This window comes from Rattus norvegicus, chromosome 14, assembly GCF_036323735.1.
Source record: "Rattus norvegicus strain BN/NHsdMcwi chromosome 14, GRCr8, whole genome shotgun sequence".
NCBI classification, from domain to species: domain Eukaryota; kingdom Metazoa; phylum Chordata; class Mammalia; order Rodentia; family Muridae; genus Rattus; species Rattus norvegicus.
This window is the reverse complement of record NC_086032.1, coordinates 63,261,164-63,288,904: the sequence shown is the minus strand read 5'-3', so window position 1 is coordinate 63,288,904 and position 27,741 is coordinate 63,261,164. Positions and strand designations below refer to the sequence as shown.

Genomic DNA, 27,741 nt, shown 5'->3' with positions numbered 1-27,741 from the left:
TTGTGTGCTAGTGCTCACTTCTGCCCTTGCTCCTGAGATACAGCCTAGGAAGGATAACTAGGTGTGTTCTAGAAGGTTCTGCAGTTTCTAGGCCTGTCTTCTACTGTAGTTGCTGTTCCCCTCCTGGAACACTGCCCCTTGCAGCTAGCTTGGGGGACACTGCTTTTTCTCCTCTTCCTCTTCTTCAAAAACTCACATGTCATTACTACCAGGAAGCTGCTATGACATCACTAGTGGAGTCTGCTCTGTCAGCCTTGGCACTCTTGGATGTTTACCTCAGTGTCCTCTCCATCTACATAACTATGACTAATTCAGACAATCTCACACCCTTCATGGTTCTTCTATCTCTTCATAGACTTTATGTTCACATAAAACAAAAGAAAACCAAACCAAACAAAACAAAACAGTAACATATTGCTCCCTGAAATGCTTCTGAGCTCAGCTGGCTTTCTTACAGGGGACACTCCATGTCCTCACACTTGCTCCTGTCATCAATCTGAGAACCTCTTTAATGCCCACACTCCTGCACACTCTTTCCCTATCTCCACTTTATTTGTCCAAAGTCAGAATCCACAGTTTTATACTCAGAATAAGACCCTTTTCCTTACTTATCCCAAAGAACTTCTGAAAGTCTTTCTCTTCTACTAGACTGTGAACTGTTCAGGAGTAAGAGGACTGCTGCCAAGGACCTACAAGGTCCCTGGTTCCCTGGAGTATCTCATGAATGTGTGTTAAGTGAATAAATGATTTAGCAGCCCTTCACCTCATCATTCATAACTGCACCACATCTCAAGGCAGAAGCTGATCTTACTCATATTGGATCTCAACACACAGTGGGTTGTTAGGACACTTTTAAGAGTATGCTTGGAGCAGATATAGATACCGGAACAGTTTCCATGTCTCTTATAACTAGACTTGGTAGCTAAGGTATAAACAGTGATTTCTCTCTCTCTCCAGAATCATACAATGAGAGAGCAGATGCAGCAAAACTCTGAAGAAACAGTTCAACCAGTAAACATGGTTTCTCCTCTCTCTTCCAACACTCATGTTCCACAGTGCAGCTATAAGGAAGCAAGACACAGGACAATGATGATTGCAGAAGGGGCTTAGATGCCAGCATCCTTAGAATGGAAAGTGTTGGGCTGAGTAGGAAGAATGGGACGTATATTGCAGTTATCTGAGTTTCTGGCAGGTAGCAATCCTGAGAGGCTCTATGAACACTGGAGTCGTGTCAGAGACTTGGGTCATAGCCAGCCATCTGAGGTTGGTCCCTGCCTCCTTACTCTTGCTCTTACTTTTAGATTTAGATACAATTCAGAAGGGACTCAGACTTTGAAGAGCCAAGTAGAGAACTTCTCTAGTCACATGGAGTCATTTCTTATTTCCTGGGAAAACGGGGGGGGGGTGAAAGTATTGGTTATCCTCACCGCTGTAGAAGGAAAGTGACTTCTAAGCAAAGGAAATAAGGTGGGCCTAGCATCTAATGAGTGAAAACGCGGTGCTCAGAGAAGTAGTAGTGCACAGAGTGGGTCTCTGCCTTTTTATTTTTGCAGCCCTTCACCTCATCGCCCATAACCACAGCACATCTATACGTTCACATTCAAGAAACTAAATATATTTCCCATAACTCTCTGTGGGACTTCTCAGTGGAATGGTCCTACCAGGAAAAAGATCTTGCTCCTCAGCATCTCTTTTGCCATTCAGTGAGTCTCATACCTTCAACCAAATCATTTTGTTTCTAGAAGGTTAAGAATGGATGAGGAGTTGGAAGTAGAAAGACGAAGGGAAAAACCCCAAACGCAGCCACATGGTTGGAAGGTCATGCTGCCCATTATTCTCCATGTGGCTAATATTTCATATGATGGTCTCAGAGCCAGATCATCAATTTTCTATGTGTTTCATGTGCTATTTTCATTGCACATATTAGTTTTCTGTGTTTCAATGACCTTAGTGCTTATGTGCAATTATGCCTACATGGTAAGTAAAGAACTACAGGCTTAGATGAGCTGAATAGCTCACAGTCACATAGCATAATAGGCTCAAGCGACTGGAGCCAGGATTCAAACGCAGATTTCCTGCCATTGTGCCCAAAGCAGAAAAACACAACTGCAGTCTCTGTGAAGGTCAGTGAGACTTCTCATCAGCCAATCCCAGTAAGCTGTCAAAGGAAATCAACAAGAGGCAATCCTTAGCAATGTCTGCAGATATTTTCAGTTGTTATAAATAAGTAGGAGCTGGTAGATGGATGGGAGGGGTGTCCCCCCCCAGAAAAAAATTCCTGCAATCTACAAGAAAGCCCAGACCATGAAAAACTGCCAGGTAACCCCAGACATTCTGCATGAGACACTTTCATCATTGTCTACAACGGTTTCCTGCTGCCCACTATGACCTGTGTTGAAAATGGAAGCAAAATGGCTGGGTGATCACTCAATAAAGAACTTGCTTTTGAGAACCCTTATAAGTAAAGCTAGGTACCCAGAGCTTGTTTTCCAGAGAACAGAGATAGAAGCAGACTCCTGGACCTCACTGGCCAGCCAGTCTAGCCTACTTTAATAAGGTCTAAGCCAATGAATGACTGTCTCAAACATCAAGGTATATCGTACCTCAAGGATGACAATTGAGATTGTTCTGTGGTCTTCAGATGCACAGTGTCTCCCCCTTTCTCTGTCTCTCTCTCTCTCTTTTTCTCTCTGTGTGTGTGTGTGTGTGTGTGTGTGAGAGAGAGAGAGAGAGAGAGAGAGAGAGAGAGAGAGAAAAGAAGTCTATAACTTCTTTATTTCAACTGAGCTTCCTCATAACAAGTTATAACTCCTGAGTTTTCTGAAATTAGAAAAGATCTTTTTAAGGATGGAAATGAAAGAGAAAGGAGAGCGACGGAGATGGAAAGAAAGAGAAGGAAGAACAAACAGAAAAAAAAGAAGTAAAGAGGGGAAGAAAACTAAGATTAGAAACTAGCGATCCACAGCCTTCAACAGCGGAGTCATGTTACATGGAAATCAGCGCACAGACAGCACAAGGGGCTGCTTTGTGTCTTCATGAATAACACTATGTGCTGGGTAAATGCCTTTCCCCATTTAGAAACAGGTAGTTAATGGGAACTGAAGTGATCAAATGCTGTGTACCCCAAGGTTACTTACATCATGGGCCTGGGTGGCCCAGAGCTCATAAATAAAGCATCGGAGTGTCTTATTTTAGACCTGGTCAGATAAGCAAGGACTTGCATCATGTGAATGGAGCCAACAGTGTGACCTGACACTGAGCCTGGTAATTCCAGGAGCCCTTGGAATGTGACATTTCAAGCACAGTACACTGAGTTCATGCCCCATGGAAGCTGCAAGACCCACTAGACCTTAATATCCCATCATCCCTTCGATTCAGCTGCTGAGAGACAGGGTTGTCTCTGAGCCGGACTTACATTTATGCCAAGCGCATTCCCTGCTATGCAGAAGTTAATTTGAGGCACATTTGCAACTTATAACTCAGATTTACTCATTTGCTGTACGAGGACCACACACAGTTTGACAGCTTGCCAGCTTGTGTAGGCCATTCCCTCTGAAAAGATTTGGCCCAAGTCTCGACCCAGCTTGGCAGCTAAACACACACACACACACACACACACACACACACAGAGAGAGAGAGAGAGAGAGAGAGAGAGAGAGAGAGAGAGAGAGAGAGAGAGAGAGCTGCTAGACACTGGAGGAGTGTCCAGTAGAAGTGAACATGGGGGAAGAGGGGGAAGACAAACTTTCTTCTTTTCCTCAAAGTTTTACATATAATTACATAATCAAATGCCAATTCAGATAATTTGACATGAATTGTGCTTAATTAAATTGTTGCTGATTTGTTACAAGTTCATGGTCTGTTTATGACTATGAACACACAAGCTATATGCATGGGCACATGCTCACACAGGCACACCCTCAGTCACAATGATGTTGTTTTGAAGGTAAAGAAGATGCTCTCAGTGAATAATTGCTCCAGTACACAGTACAACTAAAGATTTCAAAGGCTGCCTGTTTGCATGGCATACAAATGGCTGTATGAATAACTTTAATGTGATAATTTTCCACTGTTATTGGGTTTTTCCTCACAGATTTCCTATAATTTGATATCAATCGAATATGCATGCTTTGCATGAAATACATTATCCCCATGATAAAAACAGACTTGCTTGCATGGTAGACGTGATTCACTGTGATCTGTGTTCTACTGTTTCTCAGGCAGACTTTGGACTCAAAAGGGAATGATGTCAATAAGTGCTTGTGGGCTTCAGTTTGGGATAAGTCAGCCTACATTTTCCATGAGAGTGAATAGCTGGTCACTGACTAAAAGCCACCATTCAGCAGCCCACCAAAGTATGGAAATACATACCTCTCTTCCATTGAAGCTTGCTTGGGACAATTCTCAGACAGTGGGCCTCAATGAGTTGTTACATAAAACGTATATTTGTTAGAAACAAACATCCTAGCTACACTCCCTGACGTGGCTAAGAAATGGAAACAGCTCCAGATGCCCACCAACAGATGAAGGAATGAAGGAATGTGGTACATCTTCTTGATAGAATTTTATTTGACCATAAACAAGAACGAGACCATGATATTTGTGGGAGAAAGGGGGGGGATACAACTGGAGGTCATTATGTTAAACAAAACAAGCCAGACTCAGTGAAAGAAAACTATTACATTTTTCTCTCATATAAAAAATCTACATTTAAATTTATGTGTATGGGTGTGTAGAGCAGGAAGATAGAAAGAAAATTATAAGGGAACAAAGAAGGATTTTAGGGAGGTGGTAAATAACTCATTCAGTAGATACTCATGATGTGGTAGCAGGAGGAATTGTCTGGAAAGAGGAACTCACAAGATGGGCACAGGGCTGACAGGAAGAGGGTAGGAGTAGGGAGCTGAAACGAGACAGAGCACAGTACTAATGTCTGTGCTTGAAGCCATTACTTTCTAGGCTAACTTTAGAATTTTCAAACTAACTAACTAAAGACCCTACTGTGTTCATTAAGGAGATGTTAGAAAGGCACAAGGTGCTTAGTGACGATTTCTAGCTGCTATTCTAACACAGCCAGGTCAGGCTCTCTGGGAAGATGTACTTCTAACTAGACCTCCATGTGAACCTGGCTTTCTTCTGCTCCAGGTTTGTTTCAGGGTTTTGTTGTTGTTGTTTTTAATGTGGGCGACCACATCTGGAGCCTCATACACTCTAAGCAAGCATGTATCAATGAGCTGTATTCCCAGCACTATTCTTTGAGTCTTGGATAATATGGATTTAGATTGGGTTTTTTTTTTTAACTTCCTTTTCTGTTGCTACAGCTGAATATATCAGACTTGATAACTTATTAAAGAAACTTTCTTTCTAACAGTCGTAGAAATTGGGAAGTCCATGCTTGAGGGACTGCCTTATGAAAACTGTCTAGTTCGTGGGGACCTTTTTGCAGAGTTCCAAGTTGATACAAGGCTTGGGGGTAGGACAGCAAGCATGCTGGAAAGATTTGCTTTTATAACAAGGCTATTGTGTTGATAGTCTATTAATGCACAAACTGATTAATGTCCTCATAGAGGCAGAGTCCTCATGACCCCAGTTCCAAAGGACTTCCTTTTCCAACGCCATTAGCAAAGGATTTGCCAGTGGGCGGGGGGGGGGGGTCAGTGTCCCAGCACATGAAGCCTGAGAAGACATATTTACATCATGGCAGAAGTTCTTCCTCCCCCTCCATGTGGGGGCTATACTGAGATTATGAAGAATGAGTTTCTAAGCCCACTGGTTGTGAAAAACAAACAAGCGAACAAAAACTCCTAATGGAACAGTTTTTCAGCTGAAGACACCTACTTTGGCTAGCGATCTTTGTGACCTCAACTCACTAGAAATACAATAATAAAACAATTAGACCCGCTCAGAATGATGACCCCCACAGGCCTTACAAAAGAAAAACTTGATTTACATCATTAGATATTGTGTACTAGGACATAAACGCAGAAATGTGAATGTGAAAATACATTAGAAATTTTCAGCAAAGTTATTTTTTTTCAAGTTTGCACTAGGTAGTCTAGTAAAATTCAACTTGCCTTTCCAAGCATTCTAGTTTATGAAACACTTCACTGTATTTCAGCAGATAATTACTCCTTTCATTTACTATTCCAGCTTACCATTATGGCGGCAGTAAAGTAACTTTAATTTAAAATTCCTGAAGATGCTTAAAAGCAAACAAGTAACATAACTTACATCAAAGGGATCAGCTATCTACTTGGAACCGTGCCTGGACCAAGAGCATAGAGTGCCAGTCTGGGGATGGCATTGTGAAGGTAGCTAACAGGCCTAGTTGAGAAAGAATAAAGCACGCTGCCTTAGCAGGTACATTTGCTTACTGCGCTTGTGTTGGTGCTATGGTCCTGAGAATGGAATTGCAAGGCCTCGTCTCCTTCTATCGTTTTGTACCAGCCTACAAATAGGAAATCTAGAGGGGAGAAATTGACATCCAACATTTGCAACAATGACAATGTATGTTTTTTTAGAGAGAAGATCATATAACTCACCCATTTGATCCAACATCTATCTGGCTGGGCACAGAACTGTCCCCTACAGAAGACACCCAGGCATGATAAGAACCACCCCTGGACGCAAGCATCCAATAGGGATAAAGAAGATCCTCGACCTTGCTCTGTGGCAGCGTTCGCTACCCAAACTCAAGGACAGCCTCTAATTCTCACAGAACCCATGAACTTCCCCTGCATACAGCTCAGAGAGAAAGATGTCCACCTCATCACACTTGGGGAAACGGTGCTGTACATAAGCTTTTTGCCAACTGATTCCTCTCTGGAATCACAGAGGAAGAAAATTTCATGCCCTCACACAAAAACCATGGCACCTCTGTCTGGAACCCAGCTGTATTCAAGATTTACTGTGTGGCCCTGGGCAGCTCATCGGACCTCACTGGGTCTTAATTTCTTCATCTGGAAAATGAAGATGCTATGTACATCAGAGGCACAGCATCTCAAGGTTAATGCAGCGGGCTGATATTGAGATGCAACTGAATGGGGGAATATCTAATTCTGGGAAGGAAGTCAGGCACAGCATCCCACACTTCTGGGTTCAGATAGCATGTGCAAGATCGTAGCACTGAGCCCCAGGGTCAGTCACGCTCATGAGGAGTGCAATAAGCCATTCACCATACACCACCTGGAGTCTTTTATTGTTATTGCTAAAGTGGAGTTGATAAAAACAAACAAAGCAAAAGGTCGAAGCCCTAATTTATCAAAAGTTATTGATACAGATTGCATATTGACAAGCAAAGGGCCGCGTTTAGATTCATGTCAATAAATCCATTTCATAATACAGTCCAATCCCAACACTTCGTCCCCAGATTCATCCATCTAGATATTAGAAATCCATCCCGCTTTGCCTGCAGTCTGTCAAATGTCACCACAGAGTGCAGAAGCCACCCTGCCAAGTCTATATCCTGAACTAAATCCCAATGGAAACTTCCAGATATAAATAACCACTATGAACGTACAGGAAAGAAAAAACAGTTCTGAAGTCTCACTGCTTCTTTCTTTTTACCCTTTAGCCCGTGTTAAGAAAAAAAATATATATCATACTGTCCAAAACCAATCTAAATCCAGGCTTAATCAACTCCATTTTCTAGTCACTGTGACAACTATTTTAATCTGTGGAGCAGCATTTGGGGCAGCAACAGAGGTTCTTCGGTGGCATTTTTGCAGGCAACCCCTGAAGCTTTTGTGCCTCGGCTCATGGTAGGAAGTGGCACCTAATGATGCTTCATGTCTTATGCTATGAGGAAGGGGAATGTTCTACCTCCTTGTGGGCAGATGATGAAGATGCTGCGGAGTCAGTTCTAAGGAAGCCCCAGGTTAGGAGGGGAAGAAACTTACTCCCAAGGTGCTCGCAAGGTTTGGGAATCTGCTGTAAGAAAACAGAAAGCTGAGCCTGCCCATAGAGCTATCCTCACTTAAACTGCGCAGAGCCAAGAGTTTGCAACCTGAGCCTCAGTTTTGCCACCCTCAGCAAGTAAAGAGGTCTTAAGGCATAGTAGGCACTCAATAAATTTTGTTTAAGCATAATTTGCATCAAGAAATAGTGAATTATTGATATCACCGGTTGCTCAAAGAGGCCTGGTGTGTGTGTGTGTGTGTGTGTGAGTGTGTGTGTGTGTGTGTGTGTGTGTGTGAGAGAGAGAGAGAGAGAGAGAGAGAGAGAGAGAGAGAGAGAGAGAGAGACTAAAGTCTCAAAGATACAGCACCGTAGAGCTAGAGTCTGAGGCAGGGGCACCCCAATTCCAGTTGGGAGGTGCAACCACTCGTTGCCCTGGTTGCAGTTGGTTCCATGATGGTTTCTCACAGTTTGTGAACTAACACCTGTGTTCATTTGCTCAGGGAACAAAACCCCACTTTAATATTAGCCTCAATCAGGTTGTTAAAAACTGAAAATCCACTGCAAATATAAAAGCCTAAGCAAAGATTGGTTTAAGATTATCTGGGCTTTGGGGTTTTCTGACCACAGCTGAAGGAGAGACTCAAGGTGGACACAGGTGCCTCCCTGGATAAAGTAAATTAAAACAGTATGGGGCCAAGGGGTGTCCAACTGGCCTATTGAGTTGTGCTAAGCATTCTGAGTCTTGGTGCATGGCCTCTTTAAAATCTGTCTTCATGAACAATAAAAAAAAAAAAAAGCTGGAGAACTGATTAAAATAAGAAGGAAGGGAGAGTGTCTGGGGAAGAGGAGGAGAGAATATCAACTATCTGGTCTCCCAGGTCCCTGCAGTTTGGCAAGGCCATGGGGGAATTTCTGTGCTTCCCATTGGCACATGAAGAATAAAAATAAACTTCACTCAAGCTCCAAGGTCCCTCCCTGAGCTTCCATCCAGGATGAACTGACTGCTTTTGCATCCAAAGTTAAAGAATTTATTGCTGTTACTTACACATGACAGCGAGTTAGAGGACACAACATATCAGGTCCCCTGGGATCCCAATCTATCCCTGCCACTATCATTCACTGCTACAGACCTTCCCAGGCAGGTCATCTGGGGCCACCCATAGGACTTTCATCATCTCTGATTGCCTCCCTCCATTCTTCACCTCAGAGGGCTCATATTAAATCAAGTTACTTTAAAAAAAAGTTTACTTGCAAAACTTTACTATTGTCATAAACACCAATATCAACAACAACATGTTTTTTTCTATGCTGTGGGTAGATCCGTTATTAAAAAATAAAACAGCATAGCAAAGCAATCGGGACAAAAGCGCTGGCCCCGCTGGCTGTGTGGTGTTGGGCAACTTAAATTTTCTGCCCCCACCCACATGAAGAGAACTTTTGGAAACACTAAGTGTAAGACTGTCATCCATGGTGGTTTTTCCCTGGCGTATTACTTGAAGCCGTTCCTGCCATTCCATGCGCAGGATGATTCCTGTGCATCCATTAACTTGGAAGTGCCATAGTCGGTACTCCCCACACATCATCTGCGTGAATCTTCATTCTGACCCTAAGAGGAAAGGCCTGACTTAAAGAGCAGTTCCTACCACTTGTAACCAGAGAGTCAGGTTTCCAACCCAGGGCATCTGACTCCAAAGTGTGTGCCCATTTCATTGACATTATTGTAAATTCCTTCTGCCAAGAGCTCAGTCCACAGCCCTGTTAGATGCAGCCTCCTGCGCTCGCCTATCATGCGCCCTTCTCCCCGGGGACTTGGTAACTCCACACTGTGATATAATTCTGTAGCTGTTTGTCTGCCCTGTGACTCCATCATTCAGGGTAACCGTTCCTACCTTACGCATTTTGGAAACAAACCATTCTAAAATTTCCCTGATTTTCAGAAAGGTTTGCAATACTCTAGACTAAACAGTTTCTTTACAACTCTGGTCATCTTTAACAACACCAAAACACTGTCATGTTCTGTGATGTAAACATGACCGCAGGGCAAGCTTTCTCTGAGTGGTGCAGGGTGACTGTTAAAAACCTCGACTCCCAAGTCCCTCCCCAGATCTATTGAATCAGAACCTCTGGGTTAAGGGGCAGGAATCATTCCAATTTAAGAACCACTGCCTTAGGGGATGTACAGGCTTTTGACCCTGCTTAACACTCCCAGATACGGCAGGACTCTGGTTCTTAAGTCTGCTTTTCATGCTTTTTCCAGTCTCTCCCACCCTTCAATTTGACAGCTCTCTCTCTTCACTGCCAACCGACATGGCTGGATGAATATCCCCGATTTCTTCTTCTACCAACTAATGCTGTGATGTCTAAACTGTTTCTCTGTAGTGATAGCACACTTCCCTGCAAACTGTTTGCTAGGCAGATGTCCAAAATGAAGCCTATCATCTCAGAGTTATTATATGGGCGAGAGAATCCTCAGGGTTTCCCTCCCTAGTCCCTGGCCTTCATCAACACACCCTTCACCACGTCCTCGGCCGAAAACAATAGAATAGCTGTCTGGCACATCTTGTCACACTTTGTGACAGATACCTTATTTTTAACAAATGGTCAAGAAATATCAGAAAAGGGGGAGAGGGAACCATATTAATGAGTCAGTATAATCATTTCAGTTTGAGACTATATCCCCAGTTTACTGCACAGCCACTGTGGTATGTTTGAAAAGTCATCTCTTACAGTGTATATTCCTACTGTGGGAAACAGTGATCTCTGTACTAATAATTACACTACCATCTACTTTTGAAAGGCTCGCATGAAAACCATGGCCAAGGGAATTTGTCTTTTTAAAAAAATCTCCTCTGTAAAAGAGAATGTCACAGCATCCAGAAAAAAATCTTCTAACCTTTAAGTTTTAGTTATCTTATATTGACCACATTCTTAGTATGTTGGTATGCTATCTAAAAATAAGATTTTAGAAGTAGGTTTTAAAAAACTGTGTTTTTCTTAAATTGGAAGAAAAGTTCTTTTAATGTTGCTATTGACTTTCCTTCCAACACCTATAAGTTGGAAACACAGAATGTAGAAGGTAAATTTAACTTTATGGTTATGAACTCAGAAGGTAAAAAGGTTGTTTGGAAGCTATGATGTGGTGGGAAGATGGAAATGTTGGGAATTAGAACAAGGTTCACAGTTGTATGTGTAGAAAAAGACACAATATCGGCAGGTTGGTAGATATGGGTTAAAAATCTCCCTGGGGGCTAGTCTTTCAACTTCCATAGGTTTCAAGTTCTTCAAAATAAAGGGGAGAAAGTTCATATGTATATACAAGTAAAGTTCAGTCAGACATGAACAAGAGTGAAGCCATTGGACTCAACCAGATGTGGGTTTCGGTGAAGGACATTGAAGGTTCAAAGACTAAGGAAGCACTCATCTGATCCTTAGGGTGACAGTCGCTTTATAACATTCTAGTGCCCTAGAAAGTCAACAAGAGCAAATACATCTATACTCAGAGACTGCCTGTGCCAACCACTCCTGGCTCCTTAAAGCCCGTTTTACTGGTGTCGTTTACCCAATGAGTCCACTTGGTGCTAAGTAACCACCCAGTGTCAGAAATCCACTCTGTGCTCCTACCCTAATTTGAATTCCAAGCTAAAGGGTAAGTAGCCAAATTGTACGTTTATGGGATACAAAATACAAAGAAGACAGGCCAGTTCTTGCCATCAAAAATAACTCTGCTATGCACTAGGCGCCATTTTGATATATATTTGTTGTCGACGTCATGATCATTATGGATGTCTTCATGCTTCTATCTATTTCCCAATTTGATTGAACTATACTACCTAATCTTTGTTTCTTTGACATCTACGATAATGGAGCCTGAAGGAATCAACAAACATTTCTTGCATGGTGGAACTTAAGTCTTCTTTATCCACTTTTTACTCCAGGATTTGCTACAGATCACCTGGATAGAAACCTTAATATATATATATAGTTAGTTAGTTAGTTGTAACTAGTAACTAGTAAACTTCTGCTTTTACGAGTCACACAAAAAGAAGCCATACCAGATTTGACCTCCAGGAGGCTCCACTGAGCTACCTCCCAACTACATGCAGAATGGAGCTCCCTGAGTTGAGCTACCCGCATGTTCAGGTCACTTTATCTAAATATCACCAAAGGGACTTTCAGAGAAGCAATCTACAGCCCGCATGGTCTGGGCAGGCAGGTCAGACCTTGGGACTTCCTGTTTCGATTCACCTTTCTAAATCCAACGGACTAAAAATAAGCTGCAACGGACGAGTCTCAGATCCGCAAGAGGAGCCGCAAAACACTGCAGAGGACGTGTCTGTCGGGAGAGAATGCTCCCCGCGTTTGAAAATACTGCCTGTGCTTTTCAGCATCAGCAAGTTGTGTGTTGTGACGAGGAAACCAAGTTTCCAATTATTGGAATTCCATAGTGTATTTAATTATGCAATTATCTTACTATATTAACAAACTCTAAAGCGCAGCCGCAGTTGCTTGAGACTCGGGCAATTTGGAAGAACAAAATTTATTCTTTCCTTTAGTTGATTACTTCTCAGGAGTCCATCCGTTTCTCTGGATTATAGAAATGATTCTATTTTTGAACTGCTTCATTCAGAAATATAAAGCAAGCCAGACCCTCACTGTTTGCCAATCCAAATTTAACCCCAGTACAAACTAAACATATTTCAGGGCAGGGGGGCGGGAGATGTTCACAGAATTCACATCATTTTCTCCCATGAACTGCTTTAGGCTCTTTTTCTCTTTTGAAATTCCAATAAATATAGTGTAAATAGAAATTTTAAAAAGTGGTTGTACAAATTGCATGTTTTTAGCGATGTGAACAAAAACGCCTTTCTGTTCATTTGCTTAATAAGAATTTATTCCGCAAAGTTCATAAATCAGACTGTAAAGCCTAGAGCACGCCATCAAAACATCAAAAAATAGGTACTCCGTGATGCCTCCGTTGCTACAGCAAGCTCGGAATGCAATCATGCAAAATTAAACATTCCATACATTCCCTATTCATTCTCTAACCCTCTCCCTAGACTCCGAATAGGCTATCACACTTTTGAGTTTAAGGGGACAGAAAGGGAATCAAATTCCTTGTTTGTGGAAGCATTACAAGTAATAGGTCTTTTCATTTCGAGCTTTTCAGCTAAGAATCACCAGGCTGTTTACACATAAAACATAATTAACCCATACAGTCTGCTGCATCCCTACCTAACAGGAGCTCCGCCCGGATGATGGAGAGGCTGTTCTTACACTTTCTCAGCCTGAACTTAGTCCAGGCTTTTAGAGGTGATGTCTCATTTCCTTGTGTGTGGCTAAGAGGTACCACCTCACAGGAGAAGACCCAACCCTTCCTCCTCAAAAAGTAACAGTAAAAGACACACTCTGGACCCTGATAACTTGCCTTTTGAAAGTAGCCACAGGACGGGTGAGATGAGACATATTACTTGCCTCTGCTTTTGGCTTGAGAGTGGTAAGACTTGGACAATTAACAGCTCCTATGCCGCAGGACAGCTGAGATATGATGAACTAGAATATGTAATTTACTTAAAATTGAGCCTTGTTTTAGCATCCTGCCTTAATAACATTAGCAGTTGATATCACGTCACTTACCTGTGACGCCTGACCTCTTAAAGTCATATCGCCATCTTCCCACAAAGCAGTGGGAGTATGTTCAGTCATTGCAAATGTTTTAGTAGAGAGGGGGTTTTTAGATAGGCCCACCAACACTCAGAAATTGAACCCCTAGAAGCCAGGTTAGCAAATTCCACTATACCTCTTTCTATCCAGAGAAAGCCAACGGACTGGTCCAGACAGTTCCCTGCTTATTTTGTGGGGGGAATCAGGGGGTCTTGTTTGAAAGGAGACATAGAAATCATTCTGCTGCCAAAGCCTGGCCTGCCTAGCAAGAAAAGATCCAGATAGGCAGGAGACAGGACAACGAGACACCGTCATGATTTCTGCTAACTAGGAAATGAAAGTTAATTTCATGCTTTGCATCCACAGACAAAAAGGTTCAGAGCTGTTTAAATTCTCTTCAGCCCAGTGACAGTTAGTAAACAGGAAGCTTCGTGTTCTAATGCTCGAGATCACCCTTTGGGTCTCAATATATTATTTATGCACTCAGCTTAAAATAAACAACATCTCTGAAGTAGGTGAGTGGTCTCGTTTAGCGTGAACTTTTTTTTTTTCCACTCTGACAGTTACTTTAAAACATCGGTAAACAACCTTAATTCACTTCTAACGAATTAGTAAGCTACTGCTGTGTCTACAGGAGGCAAGCAGATTGTATTATTAACCAAAACAACTTTCTCCCTGTCAGTCATCTGCACCTCACAGAGGGCTGTGAGCTTTTGTGTCTTGATGCTCAAAGCAATCCGAGGGCACACCTGGTTCCAGCCGGGATCTTCTGAGGTAGCTCTCTTCCACCTTTGACTAGCTCTCTTGACTCTGAGGTGCAGAATGGAGCCTGGAGAAGGTAAACTCTCAGTGCTGCTTGTTAAGAAAGATATGAACAGATGAGAACCTTTCCAAAGGGGCAGGCTTTGAGGGCCGTCACCATGAGTCCCCTTATGGATAGAAATTATCCTGACACTACCCTTAACTGACCTGCAGTCGCCACCATAAATATTTGAAAGGGTTTCATGTTTAAGGAGGAATATTTGGGGGTTTTTTGTGTGTGTGGAGACAGAGAGTAACATTAAGATTCAATTAGGGAAGGCATCTAAAGGATGGACTTGTCATCAGCTCGGGGACAATGAACGCTGTTGGTAAATTTCTGCTTCTCTAGGGGTGCTCAAGCAATAGAGCAATGGAGGTCTTAGAATTGGCCAACAGATGTAAGCTCTACAACCTCGTACTTGATTCCCACGGCTGGGCATTAAAATGGGCTCCCGGAAGTTTCCGAATCCTTTGGTATTAGGAATTTTTAAAGGGTGCCATCTCCTTTTTCCAAAGAAACTTCCATGGGCTAAGCAGTGGGCACACAGCCAGCCAGGCCATGGTCAAATACTCACTTCCAGGCTGCTGGTTGATTCAGGTACCTCGAGGTACCGTTACAACATGAAACTCAAGGGAAATAACTGCTGGAGGACAGTCCGACTTCTGCCTCACACTGGGGCTGTGTGGCTTTGAAACCTTTGCCATCTAATGGATAAGAGGCAACTTTAAGTCACCGAAAGAGTAACCCGGTATGAGAGGGGTGGTCTGCACCCAGCTCACCGTTCTGTTCGGCCTTCTCTCCAGGAGTCTGGAAACACAACACTTAGCAAGCCGTCTACTTGACATTTATCATCAACACGTCACTCACCCTTTTTGAAACCAACCCCTCCTCTGAAATACACACTGAGGGGGCTTAAAACACAATTTCAATGCAACAGAAAGTGGGGGGTGGGGAGCAGTGAGGAGAGAGAGATAAAAATACCTGGAATTTATATCGGGAGTTTATAGCAACATTTTTACACACTGTGCAGACATTTATTATTCCAAATCATCTAGTCAACTTTATATGAAATTTACAGTTTTATAGAAGAAGATATATTTTTCTACATTCAACATGTAGATAAAACATTCGAGAGGTCAGAAACATTAAATTCCTCAAAGACAGTCAGGTTATCAATATCTGGGTGCGAAACATGCTGTTACTGAATTCCTGATACAGCAAAAGCAGACATCTGGTATTTGCAGTTTGGAGCAATAGAAAAGAACATGACAAGAATGTGTTATACTTACAAAGTACCCTTCATCCATGGGGCTCCAATTTTACCAATATTAGTTCACTGATTTTCGCAAAAAACCTGAAAGGCAGAGGGTAGGTTTGTGTTACCCCCACTTTGCAGATGTGGACATTGAAGTAGAACAAGGGGGCAGGCACATTCTAGGGCTCTGATGATGAGATGGGGTCAGGGGAGAAGGATAGTTATAACTTCGGTCTTCCATATCACAACATAACACTATCACCCATTCCTCCCCCAGAGACTGATATTCCCACGCAATTCTTATCACAATCTCAACATATGCAGTTACCCCAGGTAAGCAGTAGTGAAGGAAGGCCTGAGTTATTAGGAAGCCAGACCCTGTCATCCCTTTAATGCCATGAGAGGGTAGGCCATGCTTCTCGTGTTCTGTTGAAAACGAGGAGGGAGAATAAGGCAGACAACATGCAACCATCCAACTGTAATTTGGCCTGAAAAGAATGTTTCTACTGCTCAGTTCGTTGTACGTATGTTCACATTTCAGCATATGGACGTGTGTTTAAAGTACATTCCAAGGGAGTCAGAATGCTTCAAATGTGATCTCACAACAACATTTTTAGAAGGGTGTATTTTTAACAAATCTTTCTAAGACATCACGTCTTTTCTCACAGGCCATTGTTCACACATCAAAAAAAAGATATTTATTTGAATGTTACTACAAGGAAGTTTCATGTTCAAATGTGGCTTCTTGGAAGACACAAGAATGTGGATGGTATGGGTCTTGTCATGAGGAAATTTTTAATCCTGTGGTTTGGTGATGCTAATGCAGATACAGCCACCATGTTCAGAAACCTTCCAGAATGCTCTGTTAGTTTCTGGGCACTTGTCTCAGAAAGAGAGCATCTTTATGGAGAATTCTTGAAAAAAGATGAATCTGGGTTCTACATATAGGCCATGCTATCAGAAATGATGAAACATAGTTTTCCTAGAAAATATTAATCTAGAGTTTCCCAACAGTCATTTCAGGGTCACAGTCTCAATGCCCCTCTCTATACTCACCCATACAACATTGATTTCTTTTCCCCTCAGATTTCCAAATACCTTCCCACTCCAGACTCTCTTTCCACCTGTTCCTCTGCTACAGAGCCACTGTGGGTTACCCATCTCTTTCACAGGATCACTACCCAAAGACCCACTCCTGGAACTGCCTCCGACCATGTCTAGAGGAGTTGCAACCCATCACCCACTTTTTGTCTCCCTCTCTTCTCTATATTTCTTAGACTTACCATTCCCCTTGTGTATATGGCCCCCTATTACAATGGAAACCAAGCAAGGCATATTTGTTCTCTGCTAAATGTAGGACCGAAAGGAACCACATGCATAATCAATAAAACATGAATAGTCAGTCTCCTTTCGGTTGCACCTCTTTTCCCTCTCACTGGGGTACTGTTGTAATTGGTAATGAATGAATATCAATACTTAATAATAGATTTTTCCTTGCACCACCCAAATGAAGAAACAGAAACTTCACTAACATTCATGAAAATGGATCTAAAACAAAGTATAAGAAACATCTATTTTATCTTCTTTATCCTCTTTTCTTAATCATTAGAACAAAAGTTGAATGAATCCCTCTTTTGGCCAACTCTTCATTGCGTCTTTGCAACCCTCATCCCCTCCTCTTTCTCTCCCTTGCCCTTTGTTTCTCAATATGTGAACTATGGAAGCTGCCAGTGCAAATTTCCCAACTTCTTCCTATTGTAGAATCTAAGGAGACCAATGACAAGATGACAGACAAAATCATATCCAAACCTTTTTGTGTCTCTTGACTTAATAGCTCTAAACAAGCACAAATTTGCCTCAATGGTCCCAAGGTCACCATTCCATACCAAGTGAAATAGGGACCCTTGGGGGTACAATTTGACCACCTAGGCTTACTTAAATGCACTCACGCTTTAAAGGAACACCACAGATATCTCTGCTGAGCTGTCCCTCACTCTCATACCACTAACATGTGACAGACATTTGAAGAGCGTTGCCACCTCTGCCACTCACAAGCTCTTCAGTCACAGACTCGGGTCTCTAAACAGATTTCCTGTTTGCTTCCACATTAATGAAACTCGCACCTTTGCCAGTCAGGATTTTTTTTCCAAGCATCTGAACATCCAAAGAGATTTAGAAGCAATTAACGTTCACGAGTAACAGAGTGATCAACATGGGAATTACTAATGGGACTGGAAAGAATCCAAAAGCTGATATTAGGATAATAGCACGTCCCTGACATAGGTTACGGTGCTAATTCTGCAGGGCGCAGTCTTGGTTTGATTTCAGTGGCTTTGTAGGCTGCTGTCATAGTCACACAAGCCTGTTCTATATAAGGTTCCCTGCTCCCTACAACATAGTTTTTTACTTTTTACCTGCCAGTAAGGAGAAGGCATTTTGGCATCGTTATAACACAACCTCTAACATTAATGGTATACATTGAATTCAAGTTTATTTTTAAATTGCCTACCTGACAAAAATGCTAAAATGTCATTTTCCCCACTTTGGGTCTCTAGACTATCTTCACCTGCTAGCTTTTATAGCTAGAGGCCACAAAAATAATAGCTATGGATTTCCATCTTGTGACTCCTGGATAATTTTTCCCATTTAACTCATGTGTGTACATATCTGGAACCCAGAAGGATGGGACATCCCCATTCTCCGGAGATCTGGTCCTACCTGTCTCCATATCTGTACTCCTGATTTCATTGCATAAGAATTATTCCAGTGCTCAGTCCTAACTGGATTTCCATTATCCCACCCTGCACACACCTAAACCTAAGAGAGCATTAAGGAAGAGATGATAGAAAGCTTAGGAGGGGCAGAGATTAAAGAGCATCCCTGGAAATCAGTGTCTTCTGCATGTGACAATGCCATTGACTCGGGAGCTCACAGCACCTGTGGTTGCCAGCACAGGCCTGCTACCAGATCAAGGTAGTCAATATTCTAGTAAGGATTAGGGAGGACCTCACAAGACCCACTACTAATTGAAGAGCTGGGAGCTGGTGCCTATCAGAGGGTGCAGAGGCATTTTTCTTCAGGAATATGGCCACTAGTAGATTTCTGTTCTAGTCACCTTTCAGTGGTCTGATAAAACACTGGGAAGTGTCAAATCAGGAAATGAAAGAATTATTTTTGGCATACACGTCCAGGTCACAATCTGTCATTGAGGGAGGTCAGAACAGAGAGTGAAGCAGAAACTTAAAGCAGAAACCACACAGAAACAATAGTTGTGGGCTCTCATATAGATCCACGTTTATCTCGTTTTCCACAGTTCAGAACGACCTGCTGAGGCATTGCTGCCACCCCAAGAGGTGCATCAAGGCATTTCTCCCATAGATGTGTGCGCCAGTCAATCCTATCTGGGCAATCCCACAGTCAAGACTCCTTCTCTAGTGCCTCTAGTTGAATTGACAGTTAAAGCTACTTAGACAGTTGTCCATGTTCCAGTAAACGGCCTCACCCTTGAGCGCATGGGAATAGCACTAACTGGACTAATTAGGTTTTTTTAAAAGGACATGTAGTTGGAAGGTGGGAATATTGGAAGGTGGGGTATCCAGGAGAAAAAGAAGTGAGAATGGGCATAGTCAAAGTACATTGTGTGTATTTACAAAACCTTCAGTGCATAAGTGGAGACTACTTTTTTAAAGCATATTAGAAACTCGAGAAATGGTCCAGGAGTTAGGAGAACTTGCTGTTCTTTTACAGGACCCAGGTTAGGTCCCCATCATCCACACAATAGCCCACCATCATTTATGGCTCCAGTTCAAAGAGAGCTGCTGCTTTTTCTGACCTCTGTGGGCAGTGCACACACGGTACTCATAGACGTGTAGGCAAAACACTCATACACACAAGATTAAAATAAGCAAGTCTTTAAAAAAGTATATTGTACGCAAAAGTGGAAACTAAATACTTTGAGAGTTTGGATAAAAGAGAGGGAAGAGAATCTCTCCAGGAGTCAAAAGACCATTCCCCACTTCCCAACTTTCACCCTGCTGGGAAAGTCCCCACATGGTCAAGAATGTTCGAGTTACTACTTACTCCTCTCTGCTCTAGCCTGTATCACTCATTGCTGTATCATCTATCACAGACACCAATGCCATACACTCTCCCTGTGCCGTCCATTGAACCAGCTTCTTTAATCTCAGTCCTGGCATCTCTCTCACTCAGCCTAAGGACAACTGGTCCAGCCTTTAGGGTCTCTGCCCACCCTTACTGAGTCACAACTCAGGCTGTTCTGCCAACTTCCTTCTACACAGACTTTCTATCCCACTCGGTCAAAGAATGCATTCTATTCTGGAGTTTCGCTTTATATATACTTGTAATCTCTTGTGGTTTGTTTTTATTTACTTATTCAGAGTGGTCTAAGAAATAAAATGTGTCCCTAGAAAGGCTTTTCCTTAATTCAACTACTTTAACATTAGACATCAGTATGGAATTGGACAAATTCTTTTGATTGTGTTTCTGGTTATTTTTTCCCCTTTGTTTCTCTCTCATTTTTTCTTTCTCCCATTCCTCTCTCCTTCTAGCTTGCTGTTTCTGGCTGTTCACAGAAATCTTTTTTTATAATCCAGCATTATTATTTTTGCCTCCATCTTCCTACTTCAATGCACACCCAATGTAAATTAAACCTCTTCATGTGGAAAGAGAGAGAGAGAGAGAGAGAGAGAGAGAGAGAGAGAGAGAGAGAGTGTGTGTGTGTGTGTGTGTGTGTGTGAACAACTTCAGATATCCTTCTGCTTTTGAGAGATGGTATCTTCCACTGGCCTGGGACTCAGGAGGCTGGGATGGCTGGCCAGTGACCTTCCAGGATTCATCTTTTGCCAGCTCACCAGTTTTGGGATTATAAATGCTCATCAACATGCCTGCCTTTTTAATCTAGGTTCTGAGTACCAAACTCAGGTTTCCATAATTGCAAAGCAAGCACTTTACTGACTGAGCTCTTGCCTCAACCCCCTCATATCTAACCCTTTCAAGCTTCCATTCATCTTCTGAATAGAATCAGCTCCTGATGTACAACCTGCCACCACCAGGCGCTGTGTGTTCAAAGTCGGTTTTAACAATTATAGCCCACAGGATCCAGACCATCCACAGACTCATTCTTAGGGATCCCCTGTTTTATCTCTGGAGAGAGCCCTTTAATATTCTCTGCAGGTGCCCTGGCTGCTAAGAGGCTCAGGATCTCAGAGCCTCCTACCTCCCACAAGTCAGACACTGCCTCCCCTCCCCAGGTAGCAGCAGTTGAGATTAAAGTGCTTGTGGGCAGGACTAATCCAATCAGGGCTGACTCTTTCTGTCTCTACCAGTGGGGAGGGAAAACATCTTGGCAGAGTGCCTTTCAACTCAGCTCAGCTTTCCTCCTGGGGTCAGAGTCCTGTGCTCTTTTTCTGATGGTTCTGCAGAAGTGAAGATGGTTGTCACCTGCTTCGCTAAATCATCCTTCTGCCATAGAGTCATGATATGTGCATGTGTGGAGAGAGAAATGGAGAGGGGAGAAGAGATGGAGGGAGGGTGAGTTCTAATGATTTTGCAAGCAGGGGCAAAAAGTACAGTAACAGATAATTTTCTAAATCTCAAAGATTAAAGAAAAACCATATTCAACCCTTTACTCTTGCCTAAGCACCACACAATAGCCCACCAGGTTTACAAGACAGGAATTCTTAGGGGGGGGATCTTTGCTTTTCTGTATCCTTCAGACTCTGGTGAAATCAACAGACCACTTCCAAGAATGCTGTGTAGAGGACTGCAGAAAGCATTAATGATAGGAAATCTCTTTCTGTTCCAGGTTAAGGAGCCTAGCAGGATGTAGCTTGGGAAGATGGGTGGAAAAGCTGATCCTGGAGGGGAGGGGACGGGGCTGGAGGGGCTTCGGGATTTTTCAGAAAAGATCTGTGCTATGAAAGTCATGAGGTGGAGCGCAAAGCACAGCCCTGACCTTCTATATTGACCCCGTGGTTTCACTTCTGCCTACAGACAAGACCAGAGCTCTCTGTGGCACATCCAGCCCCACGGACTCACACTTCAGTGTTTGCCACATGGAATGGTGAGGAATGTAGACTTGATTTACAGCCCTAAGTAGATTTTAACCTCTCCTGAGAGAGAAGTAGACGAATAAAGAAAGCAATCTGAGGCGCTTTCAGGAGGTTGAAGTCGTAGTAAAAACTTGCATTAGTCTGTTTATTCCTCCACCAAATATTTACAGATCGTCTACTGTAGATCTACGGTGGCTGACAAATGACCTAAAGATCTTTCCCCACACGGAGCTCATATTCAGATGTAAGGAGACACTCTGGTAGCAAGCAAGCAAGTAAATACATGGGCAGGATTGGTAAATACTCTGGAAAGGAGCAGAGAAAATGAAGAGTTGCAGAGATATTCGCAGGTTTCATATAGGTTTTACTTCCATTTCATGCCAAGAAATATTTGTCACTGGGCTCCAGCTATGTTTCAGGTCATGGAATCAGCATATAGATTGAAGATGGATGGATGGATGGATGGATACATAGATTATAAATAGATAACAGATAATGGTGGTGTTTTTGATGATGATGACAGAGGATAGACAAATAGACAATACATACATACAAACATACATACATACATACATACATACATACATACATACAATCAGCCTCTCCATGCATAGATGCTACATCTATAAATTGAACAATAAATCACAGACCAGAAAAATAAAATGTTCATCTGTGCAAAATATGCACAGAACAGTTCCTTTGTCATGGTTCTCTTAGTGATACAATCTAACGACTCTTTACGCAGCATTTGCATTGTATTAGTAATCTAGAATGATATAAAGCATAGAGTAGGATGTTGCTCAGTGGAAATGCCATGCTATGTTATGTAAATGTCTTAGATTATAGAATCCATGTGGGGCTCTGCACCATTGGCCTGCCCTCCCCTGCCCTAAGTCACCTCTGAGTTTCAGTACTGTCATGTGCAAAATGACACTGACGAGTTCAGTTGCTGTGCAGGTCATATGCAGAGGTGCAAGGAGAGCCCCTCCCCTTCATAGCAGCTGCTGCTGAGGAAGGGATTGGGATTGACCAGTTGCCACGCTCATCTTCTCACCCAGGAACAGAAAAGACAGCAGGGCACAAAGACCCCTTATAAAGAAGGGGAAGCAGAGCTGTCCTTTGCATTTGTTTTCCTTGTTTTCACAGCTATGTAGACCTTAGGAACCTTAGACTAGGTGACCTTAGAACCTAGCAGTGTCAAGTCAGACATGAAGGTTCATATGTCTCGCCCCGCCATTTTAACAGGTTCAGGATGCTTGCCTTGAGTTTGAGTCCAGCCTGGTCTATAGAGTGAGACCCTGTCTCAGTTTATCCTGAGACACTAACAAGCACTAACAAGAAAGAAAAATATTTAAACATTTGTTGTGTGTTGTTGATATTCTGGTGTTAATTCTGCTTCCTCAAGAAAGGTTGTCTCCTGACCCACAAGCAGTCCATCACATACTCAGGTGATCTCATGTGAACCTTCTCCCCAATTTAACTGGTCAATAAAGGCTAGAGCCTGTGATTGGACAGTGGAAGGGAAAGGTGGAACTGGAGGTCTGAGAGTGGAGGTAGGTAGAGAGACAGAGGAGAAAGAAGAGGAAGAGGAGGAAGAGGAAGAGGAGGAGGGAGAAGCTGCAATAGACTAGAGCCATGTGGCCAGGAGAAACCACAAGTAGCAAGGGGTCTTATAACTGGGGAATAAGTTAGCATAGTGTTAGATCTGCCTAATCTAGGCATATAGCTTATAATTATAATAACTGGATTGTGTGGTTTTTACATGGGATTATTGGGGTTGGAAATTCCAGCAACAAATATTATTTTATTTAAAAAAAAGTAGTCGTATAGTTGTATACATTCTAGAAACAATAAAAAATGAAGGAATGTTCCCTTTTGACACCACGTACCCATAAGAAATGTCAGCAATGGCATTAAGAATAGCTCCCCACAGCCAGAACCCTTTGACATGGAAAAATCACATTTGATAGCTACTCTGTGGAATAGACTTGAAGAAACATTGTGTCTGCTTTTTGAAAAAACCTAAGAAATGTGCACCCATTTGGTTCTGATGTGCTCCGGCAGCTTTCTTTAAAAACACACCTTGTACATATTTTCTACAAACCAAGAAGGCCTCACGGTTGTGATTATTGTCCACGGACCACGGCCACTTCTCTTCCTTTTCTCATAAAAGAGTCATTATTCCAGGACCACAGAACAATGGGGAGAATGCCAACATTTAAACGTCTCACATTCCCATGGACAAGTAATTCCTCCACTTTCCACAGCAAATAACCTCTTAAAACAGTTTTGTTAATTTCTCCCTTGAATGCCAAATCCGATCATTCTAGATACACCTGGAAAGTCTTCTGCTTGGAGCCACACCCAAGGTTGTATTATCGCTCAGCAAGTATGATAACTTTCATGAGCAAAAAATATCTAAGGGTAGGGGATAAAATGAAGAGGTGTTAAACCCCTTCATTTATTTCTTTATATTTAATATTTAATATTATTTAATAATAATTTAACATTTCTAGCTTTCATACAAAAATTTGTATGGATGGATTTTCATGGATACTTTTCCTAATATTAGAACAGAAAAAAAGATGTGAGGGAGAAAGGAGAACTTGGGCTGACCTCATTCTTCCTGTGCTTAACAGCCAAGGCCTGGCCAGCCTCTGTTTCATTCTCTGAAGCAGAAGAAAAAAGGAGAGAGAGAGAGATTGAGGGTGAGGGTAGCAGAAAGGGTGAGGGGAGACGAAGGGAAAGAGGGACAAAGAGAGAAAGAAGAAGTAAAGGGATGAAGACAGAGAGTATGGAATGAAAAAAATGCAGAAACAGCAAGGGAGGTGAGTGGCCAGAGGAGAGTTGTAAGCGTGACAACTGCGAGACCATACAAGGGCTCCCGCATAACTGGGTTTTAGACTGCTAAGTCTAGAGAACCAAGGACAGAATGCTCCGAGAATGGGAGTTAATTTTGAGCTGAGTGTCTTAAGTAATAAAAAGCTTAACTAGCGGGGATGTTGCCACACAGCACCTGACTACCAGCTTGTAGCCTGCCAGAGAACAGAAGCTGCCCAATTAGCTGCAGCCTCCCACCTGGAATCAGAGAGACCTAGGGAGCCTGGTCCCTGTGTGTGAAACTCTAGGGTTGGTTTGCACTATAGCCATACAAAGAGTATAATAGGAAAAATGCTTCCAGTGTCTTGGAACCACTTAGCGACGGTCCTGACAGGTGGAAGCAGCTGCCTGTGTTCCAGAATTGTGGAGCCCCCTATATTAGAATCCAGCATTCATTCAGTAAGTCAGTCTCTTCACCAGTGACCCCAAGAACTATCGCCTGGCTGTTGAGTACCAAGGCAAGCAGCCCCTTGTTTCTCTCCTCAGGTGGCCATGATCTCCTGAGGAGGCTAAATAAACAAACAAGGCAAGAGTGTAAGAATTTTCCTTGGTGATAATTAAGAAGAAGGACTTGAGAGGTGACTAAATTGCTAAAGTATGGGAGCCTGGCCTCAACCCTGAACTCAGGTGGAAATTAAAAAATAAAATAAACCAAACGTGGTGGTAACTTCAGTGCTGGGTGGGCAGAGACAGGAAGTTCCCTCAAGTTCCATATTAGTAAGAGATCTAACTCAAAAAAAAAAAAAAAAAGAGGCCTGTAGGAAAAACACTAAACATTGTTCTCTGATCTCCACACCCACACAGGGGTACATACACAAAAAGAAAGAGAGAGAGAGAGAGAGAGAGAGAGAGAGAGAGAGAGAGAGAGAGAGAGAAAGAGAAAGAAAGGCAGAAAGAGGAAAGGAGAGGAAGGACGGGTGGGAACAAAGCAAGGAAGAGAAGGAGGGAGAGAATGGGAAAGGGGGAGCAAGAAAGGAGAAAAAGAGGGAGAGATTCAAGAAAGTAGCAAACTCTGACTTTATGGCTCAGGGCAAAGGAAATAAACTCAGGGAAGAAATGTCTGAAGCAGGAACTTCTAAGTTAAGGTCTGAATAACAAGGAAGACCCTGCCTCCAAGGTCTGCCTGGGAAAGGAAGTAAGACCCTCAGGATCAGTACGGGCCACATCTCTCCAACCCCTCCCTTCCAGCTAAGCAGGCTCGCTCCACCCCACCCCCAGCCCCCTCTCTCAGCCATCCAAAATTCAAAAGCACACAGACATGTTTAATTTTAAAATCTCAAATTGCATACTATGCCGCTAGGAAAATATATCCCGAACCTTAGATTATTTTTAGAATAGTCCACTTGAGTTTCCTCAAGTGCCTTTTCCCCCTTATTCAACCAGAAGACCCAAATAGTCCAGGTACATCAGCTTCCTCTGAATACGGAAACTGCATTCATCAGCCACTTTCCAAAAATTGGATCTTACTTCAAAGCTCAATGACTTGATTACTCCCAGAGCAGAATACATTACACTGATTACGGGATTATTCACGTGCTGTTTCCAAGAGGTTGGGCAACATTGCTCAACGTCCCATCCGCCAACAAACACAGGATCAGACGTGGGAAATTCGGTGCTGGCACGCAGACTGCCTCCACGTTGTGGTCGTGATGCCCAGGTTTGCTCCTCTAAACATATTTTGTTAAAGTGGTTTTGGAAAGGGGAGATGTAGTAGTAATTTGGAACTGTAGAAGCCATAGGAAACAAATAAAAAAAAGTCCCAGCAAGAAACCAAATCTGGAGTGATTTCTACAATGTGACACATACTAGGTCCTCAGTTGATACATACTAGCCCCTGACTAAATAGGGTGGGTCTCTTTTAAACTTTCCTTTTGAATGTCAAAAACCATAGAAGTTGTTTTCATGTCAACAATTGGCTGGAATCGTATTCACTGATTCATATTTTGGTCCTTAATGAGCGAGCCTAGTGCTGTGGTTTTGGCCCTCTGGCAATTGCTGTAACCTCATTGACGGGGGAGGGGGGAGATCTGGGTGGGAAGAGAGTAGGAAACTTTCATAAGCTGATTCCCCGCCAAACAATAATGAGCATTGTGTGCTCAAGACAATCAAATTCTTACTCTTTTAACATTAAAAAGAACAAGTACTAAAAACCAAAATGGAAACAGGACATCACAAGTTCAAATAAGGCGTTACTCAGAAAGAGAAGCATAAGTCTCTTGAACTCTATGCTGTTAGCTAATCAGCATGTCGATTTTTTTTCCTATTGGCATCTACTTACTGTCATGTCATTTCCACAAGGGTGCCATCTGTATTTATAAAAGAATTATCTTTGTGGTGATCGAGCAATCTACAAACAATGGTGCTATTTAACTTTTCTTAGGGGATCAATTGTAGAATTAGGTTAAAGGATTTATGAGTCTCTTTTTCAGGATGATCCTTGAGAGGATTTGTTCCTGTCTCCTTGATGGGGGAAATACTTGAAACAAATAATCAAATATGAGGGAATGTAAATAATTCTGATCTATTAAAACACAAATTTTGACATGTTCCTTGGTATTTTGGATGTTGGTATGAACATTTTTAAGATTTTATTTCTTAATTACATTATATGTGTGCATGTGCACATAGCTGTGTATGAATATTCGTATCGGGAGACCAGAAGACAGCATGAGATTCCTTGAATCTGGAGTTACAAGTGGTTGTAAGTTACCTAACATGGATGCTGGAAGCCAAACTCCAGTCCTCTGCAAGAACATACCCACGCTTAACCACTGAGCCATCTCTCTAGCCTTAACATATACACCTTTTAAGTCAATGTGTTGAGTTCCTACTACAAGTCCACTGAAGTGATCATAACAAAATAATTTCTTTTTTTCCCCCTTGTTAGTGGAAGGATGAGTTATTGTCCAGTACTCTCTGGTTTGGCATCTTGGTTGAGACAGAACAACTTCACATTATCCAAGGCCACTGCTCTGAGTTCAATCAATATTTGCCCAACAAGGTTAGTTACAACAAATGCATGTTCAAATCTTGCTTTGTTTGGTTCTCAATGTTACCTTGGCAACAAAAGCCCTTACCCAATGATGGCTGGTAAGCAAGCCCTTACCTCTGAAGGAACCAGACATTCAGAATAGATGACCTTCAGGCAGCCATGGACCTCATAGACAAGTAAT

At 42.4% G+C, this 27,741-nt stretch overlaps 1 protein-coding gene across 2 annotated transcripts in view; it reads right to left on the bottom strand.

The window, feature by feature from the left end:
• Window positions 1-27,741, bottom strand: part of Ppargc1a (PPARG coactivator 1 alpha) — a 655,711-nt gene that overhangs the window by 440,311 nt on the left and 187,659 nt on the right. For both annotated transcript variants that reach the window (XM_039092491.2, XM_063273670.1), the window contains exon 2: window positions 15,652-15,716. In XM_039092491.2, the coding sequence (XP_038948419.1) occupies window positions 15,652-15,669 (18 nt within the window). In that variant the 5' untranslated portion in view covers window positions 15,670-15,716. The remainder of the gene's footprint in view (window positions 1-15,651; window positions 15,717-27,741) is intronic.